The 16,578-nt window shown below is 50.5% G+C and overlaps 1 protein-coding gene across 1 annotated transcript in view; it reads left to right on the top strand.

The window, feature by feature from the left end:
- The window catches only part of ABCC1 (ATP binding cassette subfamily C member 1), a 108,010-nt gene that overhangs the window by 58,326 nt on the left and 33,106 nt on the right, over nt 1-16,578 (top strand). Inside the window, exons 13-19 of the mRNA XM_015561295.1 lie at nt 1,143-1,289; nt 3,568-3,655; nt 7,212-7,287; nt 9,338-9,464; nt 11,843-12,019; nt 14,305-14,472; nt 16,375-16,558. Of these exons, the coding sequence (XP_015416781.1) occupies nt 1,143-1,289; nt 3,568-3,655; nt 7,212-7,287; nt 9,338-9,464; nt 11,843-12,019; nt 14,305-14,472; nt 16,375-16,558 (967 nt within the window). The remainder of the gene's footprint in view (nt 1-1,142; nt 1,290-3,567; nt 3,656-7,211; nt 7,288-9,337; nt 9,465-11,842; nt 12,020-14,304; nt 14,473-16,374; nt 16,559-16,578) is intronic.

Below are 16,578 nucleotides of genomic sequence, written 5' to 3' on the forward strand. Positions count from 1 at the left end.
GCAGCTGAGACCCTGAAAATACTCTGAACCACAGCCATACCAGAGGCTTAGACTGGAACACAGACAGGCAGGGCCCTGGCAGTTTATTACCGCCCCCCCCATACCCACCCCCGGTGATTCTAGGAGTCTGGGGCTGGCAGGGGGCGGGGAACTTCCGTTCATCTGCTGGGTCCACGGTTTTCCAGACCAGACGGCCCCTGCTTGCATGTAGCAGGTGATCTCTTGGGATGCCTGTGGTTAGCCTCCCGTGCGCTGCTCTGTCCCAGCGGAGAGGGAGGGGTGCAGACACCCACCCATTGATCTTTTCCCTGCTCCCTAAGCCAAGCAGCCTGGCCCTGGATTACTCAGGGGTCCCTCATTTCTCCTGTTTACGTGCTGTCATCTCTAACAGCTGAACCCAAATTCTGGCCACCTGAGTAGTCAAATCCCAGGCACTTAAAGCAAAGTAGTAAAACCACAAGGCTTAAGGTAAGTCTGACTTTGTGGGGGAGGAAGTGGCTGTTGGTTTTCTTTTTTCTTTTTAAAATAAGTCTTCCTGTCCTGGGGGGATAAAACCATGTAAAGGTTTATGAGCTGGAAGGAACTTTGAAAGTGGCATTAATTCTCCACCTTCACCCCCATTTCACAGATGAGACAGCTGAGGCACGGGGAGAGGAGGTGACTTGCCCAAGGTCTTATTCAGGGTTCCTGGGTCCCAGGGACTGTTCTAGGCACCAAGGACCAGTCATGTGCCTTTGTGGTGTTTACATTTTAGTGCAGGAGCCAGACAGGACATACATATGTTACCACACTAGATGGTGATAGGTGCTGTGAAGAAAAATAAACCATTTGGATGGGAAGGTTGTTTGGGCAAAGGGAACGGCAAAGGCAGAGGCCCAGAGGTGCAATCCTGCTGTGCTGTTGGGGAATTCCGGTGTGCCCCAGAGGAAGTTGGTGGTAATTTGGGCTCCTGGTCATTTATTTATCCGTTCATTTTCTGAGTGTTATCTTGGGCGTCTTCTGCTGCCTCCAGTGGCCTGTGTAGGTGGTTGCAGCTCACGAGGGGAGGGCCTGAACACCTGGCTGGGGGAGGGGGGAGGATACCCGCTCCCAGACTGTGACTGACGCAGGGACACAAGTCAGTGACGGTGTTCTGCTTGCAGGTGGCCCTGTGTACTTTTGCCGTCTACGTGACCGTCGACGAGACCAATATCCTGAATGCCCAGAAAGCCTTTGTGTCCTTGGCCTTGTTCAACATCCTTCGTTTTCCCCTGAATATTCTCCCCATGGTGATCAGCAGCATCGTGCAGGTACGGGCGAGGCTGGGGGCTGCAGGGAGGGCTCTCCTGGGAACAAAACCAAAGGACTTAGCTGTCCCCCTGCAGGCAGTTCCCTCCGCACCGGTCATCCCGCTGCGCCCGGCCCCGTGGCTTTTCATGGTCATACCCCAAAGAAAGAAATACATTTTAGTTCTTGTCAAGGAACTCATATACTGAGGATTAATGCAGCCAGGCTTTCCCGTGCTCAGTAAGATGCTTTCTGAAGTATTTATTCTATTCCAGTCTGCAGTGTTCCACCCTCCCTATCCCCTAGTCTGTCTTTTAAAAAATGCTTCTCTTGACCCATTAAATTGATTTCACCAGCCACTAATAGGCCTTGACCCACCATTCCAAAAACCCCAACCTAGACCACCCCCCAGAAGCCCTAAAATTCATGCCGTGACTCTAAGGAGAGGGAACTGCTCTCTCTACTTTAACACCATTTGAAACTCCCACCACGCGCCTGCCAATCGTGTTTTTCACACTCTTCTGCCTCGCGTTGCACACATTCAGGTTGAAAACCCCGTTTTCAGCCACACAGAGGAATCAGTCTTAAGATATGGTTGTACAACTCTGGTTGTAGGCTTTATTTAAAAAAAAAAAAAAGCAGATAAGTCCCCTTTTTATTATGAAACATTTCAAACGTATACAGAAGTAGAGACTAGGATAATGATGAACTTTGTGTACCCATCACCCAGATTCAACATTATGTCACACTTGTTTATCAGGTCCTTTTTCTATCCCTCCACCCTGCTCCTTCCTCCCTCCCTTCATTTCTTTTTTTCTCTTTGCTGAAAATTTTTAAAGCAAATCCAAGACCGCTTGGCCATTCACCCAAAAATACTTCTGCATGCCTTTCTTCTTGCATAGCCGGAACACCATTATCGTGCCTAACAAAACTAACAGTCCTTTCTTAAAGTAATACTCAGCCCAGCTGCAAACTTCCCAGCTTTGCTGGCAGCGGCAGGGACAGCACCAGTGTTAGCCCCGTGGGGTCAGACCGGACCTGGGTTCAGTAGCCTCGATACTTGCGTTCTGGCTAGGGAAGAATTCAGAGCCAGGACTCAAAGCATAAGAGAACATTTATTTGGAAAATCTCAGAGGTTGGAGAAGGAACTCGTAGAAAAGATGGGCTTAGGAAACAAGTTATAGAGGTAAAGGAAGGACCCTTGGAGCTTAGGAGTGAGGAAGGTAAAGGTGAAGTGCCTGGGGGGAGGGGACGGTTAAGGGGGCTGGAGAAAGGCACAGGCCTGCTCCCAGGAGGGAGAACTGCTGGGTCCTCTGTCTTAAGGGTTTTAAGGGCGGAGATCTTAGGGGAGGTTCCAGGAGAAGATCTCAGTAGAATATTCTGCAGCTTTCCAGGTGTGTCCTTTCAGGGTCAGTACAGCTGGCCCTGAGGTCAGCAGTGATGTCACTTGTCTGGTTTTGCTGCTTTTCGGGGCCTAGAGCCGAAATACAACTTGAGGCTTAGATGTTATCTCTAGGGAGGGAAGGTCAGGGGTCCAAATCCAGTGCCCAGCAAGATGAAAAGGTCAGGGGATCCAACCTGCATGACCAGCGATATGCTAGGGGAGGAAAGGTCACCTGGGGGTGAGGTCCTGCCCTACATTTGTCCTTTGGGAGGCACTCGGGCTTTCTGCCCTGTGACCTGTATCTGGCTCATCGCCTTCGCTCTGCTCATGTCTAACTGCCTAACACAGATCGTCTCATTAATGTCTTTACAGACGGGCTATTTGAATAAGAACCGTTATGTGTGTGTGTGTTTAAATCTATTTTTATTGGGATATATTTGACCTATAACTGTAAGTTTAATACATTGGTATATTGCAGTACGATTACCACCATAGTGTCAGGCAACACCGCTGTCACGTCACAGTTATCATTTCCCTTTTTGTGATGGGTACAGGTAAGATCTAGTCTCTTAGCAACGATGCTGTACATTCAGTCCCAGGACTTACTCATCTCCTCGCTGCTCATTTGTGCCCTTCAACGGGACCATTGCCTTTGGTTATTATGTTTAAGTCCCTTTGCATCTAGGGAAGTCCTTTTTAATACCGGTTGTGGGATTTTAAAGGAAAACATATTAGAACTGTTTTACTTGTTATTCTAAGGTGAATGCTGGTTTGGGGAATCGCAGAGCCTTCAGAAATGAGGGAGGGCGTGGGCCCTCTGCACCCAGGGCAGACCCACAGAATGTTAGCCTGGGGTCTGTTTTGCAAAAACCCTTTCAAAAATAACCATGCCTTGTGTATGTTCGCTTCCTGTGTAGGCAAGTGTCTCCCTCAAACGCCTCAGGATCTTTCTGTCCCACGAGGAGCTGGATCCCGACAGCATCGAGCGACTGCCCATCAAAGACGGTGTGTGCGTTTGGTCAGGATGCTGCCCTCAACTCAGCTGTCCTCCGTTTGGCTTTGCCCAGCAGCTTGTCTGTGAGGCCGCAGGGAGCAGGCTCTCTGCAGAGTGGGTGGACTCTAGGGCCTTGTCTTGCAACTCCCAGGGGGTGAACTTGCACTTCTGCTTCTTGTTGAGAGGCACCCGTGGGCGAGGCCTCTCCCGGAAGGCCAGCTTCCGGAGTACCTGGACTTTAATTCTATTCTGGGCAGACGCACAGACAGAACTAGGCTGCTCTGAGACTCAGATTCCCCATCTGGATAATGGGAATGAAGGTACTTTTCTGGGGCAGGGGGTTATATGGGTTTTCATTGGTAAGTTCGTTTATTTTGTAGTTTATTAATGCATCCTTTCCCAGCCAAGGCCCCTGACCAGGGATCTGATCCATGGCTGTGTCTCCAGGCACTTAATCATCGGCTTTAATAGCACTCACAGCAGCATTCATGTCGGTGACATTCCCGCCATGGTGCTCTGTCCTAAGGACATCGATGTAATATCCCATCTCCTGCTCCTTGTGGCACAGAGAGGGGGGCTGTGGAAACCCCCATTTTACTGATGAGGAAACTGGCCTCAGTAACTTGCCCAGATCTCCCAGCTAGTACAAACTGGAATCAGGATCCACACCACAGCCTGTGCTCTTAGCCGCTGAGTGGATTTGTTGTAGGCGGTGAGAGCAGCACCAGGTGTCTGACGGGTGGGGTCAGACCAAACCTGGGTTCAGCAACCTCGGTAATTAGGCTCTGGCTAGGAAAGAATTCAGAGCCAAGACCCAAACTATAAGAGAACATTTATTGGGTAAATTACAGAGGTACAAGTAATTCCTAAAGAAATGGGCTTAGGAAACAAGTTATAGTAGTAAAGGAAGGGCCCCTTTGGAAGTGAGGAAGCATGGGGCAGGGAGAGGGGGAAAGGGAGGGGGAGAGAGAAAGGCACAGGCGTGCTCCCAGGAGGGAGAGCAGCTGGGTCCTCACCCTAAGGGTGTTTTGAGTGGAGACTTTAGGGGAGGTCCCAGGGGAAGATCTAAATAGACTGTTCAGCAGTGTTCCAGGTGTGTCCTTTCAGGGTTGTGGTCTCCACTGAGTGATTGGCTCACACCAGGGCAGGGGGTCATTCAACGCAGCTGGTCCTGAGGCTGGTTTTGTTGCTGATCTGGGCCTGGAGCTGAAATTCAAGTTGAGGCCTAGATGTTGTCTCTGGGCAGGAGAGGTCAGGGGGCCCTGGTCCAAACACCTGGCCAGAGATAAGCTGGGGGAGAAAAGTCACCCTGAGGGCGAGGTCCCACCTTACAAATGTCTGTTGCTAGGCACCTGGGGCTTCCCACCCTGATCTTCTGTACTTGGCCCATCATCATCATCCTTGCTCCGTTCATGCCTGTCTTCCTACCACATTTGAGTACCTACTATGTGCCAAGCACTGTTCTAAGGGCTCTCTGTGTATTGCCTCATTTGCTCCTCATCACAGCCCTCCCTGTGGAGTCCATCCCATTATTCTCAATTCTATTTTACAGATGAGGAAGTTAGGCACAGAGAAGTTAAGTAACTTGCCCAGAGCTATCCAGCTAGGAAGTGGCAGTGTAGGGATTTGAGCCCACACAGTGTTGGCTCCAGCGCCCCATGAATGTGTGTCTATATTGGTTATAATGTGTGCACGTTACCTGGCACCTCATAGGTTTTCAGGTGTCTTCAGTGGCCTGTAAACACCCAGCACGTGCCTGCTAGCCCCGGAATGGGGGTCGTTCCTTCTCTAGTGCGATTGAGAAGACCTGCAGCGTGTTCAGCGCAGGCTTGGCACTACTGACGTTCCGGCAGATCGTTCTTGGCTCTGGGGTGGTTACAGGATGATGAGCAGCATCCCTGGCCTCTACCCTATTTTTTTTTTTAATGTTTTTATTGATTTTTAGAAAGAGAAGAAGGGAGAGGGAGAGATAGTAACATTGATGAGAGAGAAACATTGATTGGTTGCCTCCCGTACACTCCCTACTGGGGACTGAGCCTGGAAACCCGGAATGTGCCCTGACTGGGAATGGAGCTGGTGACCTCTTGGTTCATGAGTCAGTGCTCAGCTGCTGAGCCACACCGGCCTGACCACACCCCAGTATTGACAGCCAAAAATGTCTTGCTCCCCATTCTGTCCTTTGGGGAGCAGAGTCGCCCCCACTTGAGCACTAGTACTCACTGGATGCTGGAACCTTCCTCCTGACTTCCCTGGCCTCTGGTCATCCAGTCCCTGCTGTCCTGAGGACCTTCGTCCCCTCCCCACCAGAGGACACAGGGAGCAGCAGCATCCACGCCAGGGTTAAGTGTCTCTGCATAGCCCAGGGCCTAAATTTGGGGCAGCCAGTGGAGGTTTGAGCTGCTGCAGTTCACAGCTCACTGCAGGCGTCATGTTGCAAAGCCCCACCCCAGCCTCCTGGAGCTCTGCAGACCTCAGCCCCTCCCTTCCTGCCCTGGTGGCAACCTGCTCGGCATTTTGACCTTCAGATGTTTATCCACACCTCCAGGTGCCAGACCTGGCAGCTTTCAGCCACTTCTCCTGGTCCATTAGCTTGTCAGTCTCAAGTGGCTTTTCTTAAATTTTTTTTCCAATTTCCTCCTGGTTCTCCATTTTCAGAGGGGATGGGAGGAGGGAAGGAGGGAAAAAGTTAAGTTAGGTTAACCAGTAACTTCCTCTCACCACAACTTTTTGTTTTTGATGTATGGGAGAATTTATTTCTTCATTTGATAACTGCAAAACACCCCCCATCTTATCTCTAGGTGGTTTTAAGATGGCTCATAATTAGAGTCAAATTTGTGTTTTTTTAAGTGAGGGACATGGAGTGAAAGGAAAATAAGAGGAGGGAAAGTGAATGAGGACAGAGGAGCCCTGCCTGTATGCAGGCTCTGTCTTACCACCCTCCCCCTGCCATACCCCACAGCCTGCTTCTACAGCGGATGTGACTGCTGTTTAGAAGGCCCTACTGTGATGAGAGGATGAGTTAGGGGGCAGCCCTGAAACCCAGGAGTTGGGGCGCAGGGCTGCTTTGAACATAAAGGAAGAGGCCCTGGGCGTGGTGAGGGCCAAGGGCCAGCCCACGCTGATGGAGAGAAGCCCAGTGCAGGAGGGTGCTCCCTGTTGCCGTTGACCTTGGCTTCTGCCCGGCCCTCCCGGTCAGAGCTGGCTGGCCAGAGCTGGCTGGCGGAACCTCCCAAGACAGGGCGAGGGAAGCTCCTGGCTCCCTGTGCTCCCCGTGGGTCCCCCCACCTCTGCGAGATGGGCATCCGGATGGCACAACCTCCTGCCTTTCAGGGCGGAGCCCTCTTGCGGTTTCCTTTTGCTTTCTGGGTCTGAGGCCACCTCCAAAATTGCTGGTTGGGTTCTTCTTTAGGAACTGAGACAGATGTAACCAGATGATGCCTAGCGGAACTGTCTAGTCTAGCCTCTGGGGTTGAACTACACTTGATTAGGAAAAAAGTCAGAGCCTGCTGCTCACTCCCAGTCCCGTGACTTCATTGTGCCTGACGCGCTGTGTCTGCTGCTTTTCAGGTGGGGGCTCACACAGCATCACCGTGAGGAACGCCACCTTCACGTGGGCCAGGAGCGACCCTCCCACCCTGAATGGGTAAGCCAGGATGTGGACAGAAGCACAGGGCTCTGGGCAAGCATGGGTTCAGTGCCAGCCACGCTCCAGCTCTATGACCTTAAATAGGTCACTTGCCTTTCTGAACCCCACTTGACTCATCTGGGGAATAGATGCAGTCACACCTGATGAGAGTGTGCCAGGCACAGAGGGTTCCCTTTCATTGTAAGTGACGGAAACCTTGCACAGATAGGCTGCAACAAAGGGAGATTTTTGCTGTGAGTAACTGAGAAGAGCCACTTTCAGGTACAGTGTGATCCAGGGACTCAGTGCCATTAGGATTCTCTGCATCTTGTCTTTGTTCTGCTTCTCTCTCAGACGGCCTCTCCCTTCATGATGGCAAATGGTTCCTATTCACTACGGGTGTGGATTAGGACAGCGGTCACCAACGCTTTGGACTTGACAGATCACCAGTGGTCCACGGACCACTGGTTAGCGACCACAGGATTAGGAGACCTGCCTGCCTCTGATTGGCTCAATTTGGGTCATGTGCCCCTCCCTGAGCCAATTACTGTGCCCGGAGAGACCCAGCACACTGATTGGCCAAGTAGGGTCCCAGACTGTGATGCTGATGGTGGTGGCAGGCAGGCTTGAGTCTGTCATAAGGAATTCTTGTCTGCTGGGATCTGCTCTCAGGAAGGAATGGTTCTCTGTCCTTCCGGGGATCTCCAGCTGCCTGGATCACTCTTTCTCACCCACTCCTTCCCTTGTACCTTGCCCACAAGGCACACGGTGTCCAGGGAATTGACCTGGCTTCCCAGGCAACTTGTTAAGTGCCTCTTATTTCCTCTGGCTGGAGGCCTTGCTCAGAGGTTTCTAGGCCTCCTTAAGGAGTCCCCAAAACACAGGGCCAGAAGGGGCCAAATGTATCCCCCATGCCCCTGAGCAAATACCCCCTTCCTGGGAGCCAAATTACAGAGAAAAGGGTCTGTATCACATCTCCCTGAAAATTCATGGTGGGGTTGCATGTTTAGGAAGTTCTTCCTTGTGTCTGACTCTACTCCTGCCTGCTTCAATTTTAGCTTTTCTCTCTCATTCTACTCCACAAGTAAATACTCTATGTCTGCGCTCTCATCTTTTCTTCTGTTCTTCCAGACTTAAAGGCTGTCCTGTTCCTCTCCCACCTCGATTCCCCAAATCTTTATTCATCCAAACTTTCTTTCTCCTCAGCCTATGAAGTTATTCCCGTCTCACCTGGATGATTGCAAGAGCTGCTTCCCTGAGCCCCCTAACCCACCCCCCTCACTGCACAGGAACAAAAGAATAGTCAGTGCGACCGTGCAGCAGGTCCCCAAGAATCAGACAGTGGATGACAGCGAAATCTAGCAGCATTTCCACGAATAGGTTGAAAATCCTAATAGCAGCCGTGGAAAAGCACAGCCAGTGTGAGCAACCCAGCAGTGCCCTGGACACGCCGCCCTTCTGGTGGAGGAAATCCTAGCTCTGACACACCCTGTGACAGGCAGTCACTGCCAGAGCATGCGCTTATTTTCTTGTACCTGTCACAGGGCAGTTTCAGTGGAGGCCACCACCCACCTTCAGGATGGGCCTACCCTCCCTGCCTCATCTGTGTCATTGACATGTCAATCCCTGACCGTACACGCTACTCAAGCCTTGGCCGGCCTTTTCTTAAGCTGTTCTAGGTTTCTGTGTCTGACACACGCTTACTCTTCCTTCAGAGTTCACTTTGAGGTGCCCTCTGCCCCCAGGGTACCTGTGCTGTGCCCCGGGGCAAAGTGAATAGCCCTGCATTTGGCTGATTGCTCAGGTCTCTGTTTTCTCAGATGTGCTGGCATCTCAGCACCTGGCTGGCCTGTGCCTCTCACAGGATAGGCCTGAGACTGTTCACTGAGCCAAGCACAGCAGCAGAAACACGGGAGAAATGTCCAGATCGTAGAGGCGCTCGACCGCCCTGCCTTCCGCTTTTCTCTCTACTCAGGGTAAACCCAGCTCTGTGGCCCAGGGCACCGGCCCCTGTCGACCTCATTCAGGTGAGAGCATGACTGAGGCACTGTGTGTTGTGTCTTTTCAGCATCACCTTCTCCGTTCCAGAAGGTTCCTTGGTGGCCGTGGTGGGCCAGGTGGGCTGTGGCAAGTCATCTCTACTCTCAGCGCTCTTGGCCGAGATGGACAAGGTGGAGGGGCACGTGGCTATCAAGGTAGGAGGACAGGGTGAGCGGGAGCCGTGGGGGCTGATGGGTGAGAGGAAGGTCAGGTGTGATGCTGGGTTCTCTTTCATGTGGTCCCCGTGCATGAGGCAGGAGCAGCAGGGTCTCTCTCTCTTGTTCTTTCTCTCTCATTCTTTCTGCCCTTCTCTGTGCCATCTGGGAGAAGTGTCACTTATTTCCCGCTGTGTCCGAGCACCAAGCATAGTGCCAGGTCTGGAGTGGGCACTCAGTACATATTTAGGAAGCACACAAATGTTCCCTGGTCTGCTCACTGTCTCTCGTTCCCTCCCCATCTCTGCTCCTCAGTGTACATCTCGTGACCTCTTTGTCCATGAGTCTTTCTGGCTTGTTCTCTCTCTACGGAGCTTTCTGTGTTTGTGTGTGTGTGTGTGTGTGTGTGTGTGTGTAAAAGTAACAACTTAAGATTTCTGATTTATGTCATTGGAATGTGATCTTAGAGAATTCTTTTTAAGGGAACTGTTTAAAATCTGAGTGTGTATTGAATTCTTAATATGGGGCTAAAACAGACTGTGGTTTTATTGCATTTAAATACACAGAGTACTGTGAACGAAGCTGTTATCTTCCTCAAGAGAGAGTCTGAGAGGCTGCTTCAGTGAATAAATGAGTCCTTTAGAAATTAAGAGTCTTGTTTTGCATTTAGCTCATTCCCCATGAAAGCCTTCTCCTGGGGTAGGAAAACCTCCCTCAAAGTTTTGTTGGTACCAGCGGTACCTGAAGTGGGGTCTGCAGCAAACCCACCTTGTGAGATGTTTGGGGAAATACTGCACACCCTGGTTCCCTCCCTCTTGGACACGTAGAATAAACATTAATAAAGTAAAGGCTCTAAGAAATCCTGCAGGGAGAAAGAAACCTATTTAACTTTGGTTAACCCAGCACGGTCCAGCCATATCTGCCCAAACCTTTTTATTGTCTATGCGGAAACTAGTGACAGCCCAGAATGACTGTCTCTCGGAGTCTGCTTTGGGGATGCTGGTTTATGCCATTGTCTCCATTTCAGTGCACAATCTTTGTTGATTAAATAATCCCTTTAGCCTAATATGCATTAGTAGAAAGTATACATTACAGTAGTTGGGTCCAAACTAATATTATCTAGCTGTTGTTTTAGGAAACGTTCTGTCATTGCTTTCAAATACATGTTATGAAGTAGGATCAATGGTCCACGTGAGCTGGGTTACTGGAAGAAAATTACAAATCATGTAGGGACCTATGTCGCGTTCTGTTTCATTAGCCCTGGATTTCCCCAACCACAGCCCTGTTGACTTGTTGGGCTGGATGATAATTCTCTGTTGTGGGGGTGTGCTGGGCATTGTAGGGTGGTGAGCAGCATCCCTGGCCTCTATCCCGGGACCCCTCCGTAGCAGCCTCCAGCTGTGACAACCAAAAGTGTCTCTCAACATTGTCAGATGTCCCCTGGAGGGCAAAATCACTCCATGTTGAGAACCACAGCTTTAAAGGAGAACGCTTTTAAATAAAGAAGTGGTGGATCTGGAAGGGGAGGTGCACTGAGGATTGGGTTTGATGAGGTGAAAGGTTTATTTGTGATGGCTGCTTTGCCCGGGAAGGGAGTGCCTAGCCCTCTTCTCATGGCCTTCTTGATACCTTACATTATGTGGGAAGAAGAGAGCCCACAGCTTTTGAAATGGACGGTTTTGACACAGAAGTCCTTGCTTAAATTTCATCAAGGAAATTTCCTCAAGACATGCTTTCCTGATGTTCCTAACTAGGTCTTTTTTAAAAAATATATTGTATTGATTTTTTACAGAGAGGAAGGGAGAGGGATAGAGAGATAGAAGCATCAATGACGAGAGAGAATCATTGATCGGCTGCCTCCTGCACGCTCCCCACTGGGGACCGAGCCTGCAACCCAGGCATGTGCCCTTGACCGGAATCGAACCTGGGACCTTTCAGTCTGCAGGCCGATGCTCTATCCATTGAGCCAAACCAGTTAGGGCAGGTCTTTCTTTTTAAAGGACTGTTTAAAGGTCTCATATGTTTTTCTCTTAGCATTTACCACAACTGTAATCAGTAATTTTTGTAATCAATAATTTCCCATTCTTGGGAGGCAGTTTAGTCCACTGATGGAGGCATTCAGTAAATTTTTACTAAATGCATAACTATAATCTCACCAATGAGGATTTTGATTCTTGAACTCCCGATGTTGGTCATTGTGGGTTCTGATCTCAGCTCTGGCATCCGTTGTCCTTTGTGACTCGGTTTACCTTTTGTTGAAACAATGGGTGTGATGCATTCGCTTGTGAAGTGGGGTCTTTCTGGCATGTGGTGAGCTGGCTGCTATCTTGTTAACCAAGTACGTCTCCCTGTCTCTTTCTTCTCCGCTTGCCATGTAGGGCTCAGTGGCCTACGTCCCGCAGCAGGCCTGGATTCAGAATGATTCTCTCCGAGAAAACATCCTTTTTGGACGCCAGCTACAGGAAAGGTACTATAAGTCTGTGATAGAAGCCTGTGCCCTCCTCCCAGATCTGGAAATCCTGCCCAGCGGGGACCGGACGGAGATTGGTGAGAAGGTCAGTATGTCTTCAGCACGGACCCTGTAACAGTCAGTTATTGCTGTGTAACAATCACAAAAAAATCTCAGTGACTTATGATGTTAAACACTTATTCCCATACTTGTGGGTGTATGAGTTGACTGTGATTGACTGACCCAGACCGGGCTCAGCTGGGCAACTCTGCTCCATGTTGCAGGCCAGCTGAGCTTGGCTCCAGACTGGGTTTGGCCCAGGACTGCCCACATGGCTTCTTTCTGGGGCCAAGGCTGAGGGGGCAGCCACTCCCCAGGGGTAAGTTCTTCTCATGCTGAGAGCAGAAGCCCAAGAGAACAAAAAGTAATGTGATGTCCCTTAAAGCACACTTCTTTCCACCACAAAGTGGGTAGGTCACTTGGTTGAGCCCAAAGACTAGGGACCAGGAAGTCTGCTCTACATTTGTAGTCATGTGACTGCAAAGTCCCATGACAAAGGGCACTATACAGGGAGGAGGGGTGTCAGTAATTCAGATGTTCATAGTCTCTTTCAAAACAGTTATAATAAAATAGCTAACACTTTGAGCATTTACTATGGAGTAGGCACTAGTACATACAGTGCTACACATTTTTTAAAAAATATTTTATTGTATTTTTACAGAGAGGAAGGGAGAGGGATAGAGAGTTAGAAACATCAATGAGAGAGAAACATTGATCAGCTGCCTCCTGCACACCCCCTGCTGGGGATATACCCGCAACCAAGGTACATGCCCTTGACCGGAATCGAACGTGGAACCCTTCAGTCCACAGGCTGACGCTCTATTCCCTGAGCCAAACTGGTTAGGGCCAGTGCCACACATTTTATACATATTTTGTCTTCACACAAGCCTGCGAGATGGGATTTACTGTCCCCCGTTAGTGGTTGAGGGAAAGGAGGTAGAGAGAGGCTAAGTGACTTGCCTGAACCCCTTCCCACCTCCAGGCCTTTGCACATGCTTTACTGACTGGCCAGCTTGTCTTGGCGCCCCCTGGTGGTCACCTGGTGTGCACCAGGCAAATGCAAATGTTGCACAGCAGCACCAAAGAGCTTTCTTGTCCATTTTCAGTTACAAGACAGTGGCTCAGTCAGCTTTCTTAGCTGATGCATAATTTATTTCATTAGAGGGAAATCTGCCAATCAGCTTTTTGAAATTATTATTCTTTTTTTTAAGTGCCTGTATGTGCCACTTGGTGACTCCTGACTCTCCTTGTCTGGGTCCCAGCACCAGAATCTGGAGGAAGAGAATATGATTGGCTTAGCTCAGGTCTTGTATCTGCCCCTGGACCAGAAAGCTGTGGCCAGAGGGACCAAGCAGAAAAACCTGGCTGCCAGGACACCATCTTGGTGCATGGGGATGGAGGGCATCTCTCAGGGAGGCTGGCAGCTAACCCACTGGGTGTCCACTTTGATTCCCAGCCAGATATGGAAATGACAATGAGTTATCTGTCATGGGAGGGACAGGGCTGCCGCTGTGTGGCCCATGTGGTGCTCTTGTGCGAATTAGAAAATGGCACCTTTCCTGCTAGTGAGTAGGACTGGGTCCCAGTGCCCGCAGGGTGCAGCCCGCCTGGACTGTGTGACGCTTCACCAGTGAGTGCTAGATCCAGAGTGAGCTCTCAGAAACCATCAGCTGTTAACCATAACAACAACAATAGCCCTAGCCGGTTTGCTCAGTGGATAGAGCATCAGCCTGCGGACTGAAGGATCCCGGGTTCAGTTCTGGTCAAGGACACGTACCTCGGTTGCAGGCTCAATCCCCGGCCCTGGTTGGGGTGGCAACCAATAGATGTCTCTCTCACATCGATGTTTCTGTCTCTCTGTCTCTCCCCCTCCCTTCCACTCTCTCTAAAAATCAATGGAAAATTGAAAATCCTCGGGCAAGGATTAACAACAGCAAAAAAAATAACAGTATTAGCAGTAATGACACCGTTGCCACGTCTTCTGGTGCCTTCCATCAGACTCAGAGAGCAGGAGCCTTTCCCGTAGCCAACAATGTTCAGTGTCACCAGCCACCCTTTGCTCAACACCCGCTCTGTGCTGGGTCTCCTCTCAGCAGCTCCCTGGAGGCTCAGGTCTTCTCTTCCACCTGCTTTCCAGGTGAGGCTAATCCTGTGCTGGGACGCAGACCCTCGGTGGTGCCGGTGCACCCTCCTGCCTCTGCTCTGCACAGCCCCGGAGGGTGCTGCCCTGCGCGGTCTCCGGCCGGGTGTGCCGAATCCCTCGCAGGTTGCCCTCCCTGCATGTCTGGAGGGTTCCCAGCAGACTCACTTTCTGCCATGTGACCCCCCCAGGGCGTGAACCTGTCCGGGGGCCAGAAGCAGCGCGTGAGCCTGGCCCGGGCCGTGTACTGTGACTCCGACGTCTACCTCTTCGATGACCCGCTGTCAGCGGTGGATGCCCACGTGGGCAAACACATATTTGAACATGTGATCGGTCCCAAGGGGATGCTGAAGAACAAGGTACCTGCGGAAGGGGCAGGGGCAGGGCTCCAGGCCTGGTTCTCTTGTGCTTTGGTTATCGGAATGTGTCTCCTTTAGGACTCCTTCACTTCCCGGCTTCTTTTTTTTTTTTAATTGGACTTAAGAACACTTTCCTAATGCTTCCCTTGGAACCCTTCCCAGGATGGGGGAAGTCCTTGGCCCTGACTTGAAGTCATTGCCTCCTCTTGGCCAGAAAAGGCCCCCTCTTCCTGAGTTAACAGTGATGGTGCCGTCAGAGAAAGAAATCCCACCCCAAGGGCCCCTGTGATCGAGCAGGCAGCTCTCCCTTCCTTTCCAAAGTGACCACCCGCCGAGGGACGGAGGTTTGGGGAGAAAAACTGCCACAGCCCAATAGGGAATGGCTCTGGATCCTCTTTTATTATTTTATTTTTTAGAGGGAATTTGGGGGTGAGAGTACCGGTTCTTTCTTTTCTTCTTTTCCTGATTAAAAAAGTTACATGCCCATGGGAAGAGTATAGGGGATTCAGAAAAACATGAAAAAGGACAGAGCAATTAGGCATCATCGCACCGTTCAGGGGTTTTTGTAATTTCTTTCACATCCTCTTGCTGTGTGTGTAAACGCTTTGACGGGGTTATCATGTTGCACACGTATGTCGTGAGCATTTTGCCACTTGCCTGTTGAAGCATTCCCAGACACACCACAACAAATTCTGTACAGACATAATTTTTGAACAATAAAAAAATTGTTATTGAAGTCATACAGAATTAAAGAGTACAGAGAATGTGTGTAGAATTTTAAAAGATGGCCGTCCTGTGTTCTGCACCCAGCTCCTCTCTCAAGGGCGGGGCCAGCCACTGGCCTGCGCTGTTTCAGTCCAGCCCTTTGCATTGTTAAGTTGGTGGAAAACATCTGAAGAAAGATAATAATGTGGTGACATGTGGAAATGGCACTGAGTTTAAGTATCAGTGTCTGTGCACAAAGCAGGTTGGGAGCACAGCCAGCCCCTGTTCATGCCTGTGCATGGCTGCCATCCTGCGACCGCTTCTGGGCCACTCATTGCCACAGTGGCCGGAGGGTCCATGGAACTGAAAATGTTTATCATCTGGCCCCTTAAGGAAATGTTTGTCAACTCAGGTAAATAGTTTGATGAGTGTTTTCCCAAACATTCAGATCATTAGATAAAAGATAGACACATTGACACATTTTATAGTTGGGGTGCGGAGGGTGGCATGGGAGTGGGTGGTTACTTAAAAAAATGAAGCCATTGCATGCAAATTGTTTTGCATCAGAGTCTTTTTTGTTGGTAATCCTTACTCAAGGATATTTTCCCATTGACTTTTAGAGTGGAAGGGAAGTAGGGAGGGGAGGAGAAGGAGAGAGAGAGAGAGAGAGAGAGAGAAACATCTATGTAAGAGAGACATATCCATTGGTTGCCTTTCGCACTCACCCTGACCAGGGCCAGGACTGAACCTGCAACCCAGGTACGTGCCTTTGACTGGAAATTGAACCCGTAAGCCTTTGGTGCACAGGCAAAGCTCGAACCACTGCTCAGGGCCAGAGTCCTTTGTTTATTTGTCTACATGTGCCTGGTTCCCTCCCTCCCTTCCATTCTTCAGATTTTTCTTTAAAAATAGCCTTTCCCATCACCTTACTAAAAGTGCAACACTCATCCCACATCAGTGCCACAACCCCTGTGTGCTGTGTCACTGTCCAGCTTGTAGAGTTTTAGTCAAATCATTCATTTCTCCCCGACCCTGGAATCCGGGGCAGGATCTTTGAGTCCTTCCCTGTTACCACCGCCCTCCTCCCTCAGGTGCGGACACATGTGCTGAATGGGAGCACTCACAATTGTCCCAGGCGCGGGGTGATTCCCGGTCGCACATGTGTGCCGACTCACCCAGTCTCCACTTTGCCCGCAGACTCGGCTCCTGGTCACGCATGGGATCAGCTACCTGCCACAGGTGGATGTCATCATCGTCATGAGTGGTGGCAAGATCTCCGAGATGGGCTCCTACCAGGAGCTGCTGGCCCGGGACGGGGCCTTCGCCGAGTTCCTGCGCACCTACTCCAGCGCCGAACAGGAGCAGACGGAGCAGGACGAAGGTAGGTAGTGTGCTGCCTCC

Source organism: Myotis davidii, unplaced genomic scaffold (assembly GCF_000327345.1).
Source record: "Myotis davidii unplaced genomic scaffold, ASM32734v1 scaffold1115, whole genome shotgun sequence".
In the NCBI taxonomy this organism is placed as follows: Eukaryota; Metazoa; Chordata; class Mammalia; order Chiroptera; family Vespertilionidae; genus Myotis; species Myotis davidii.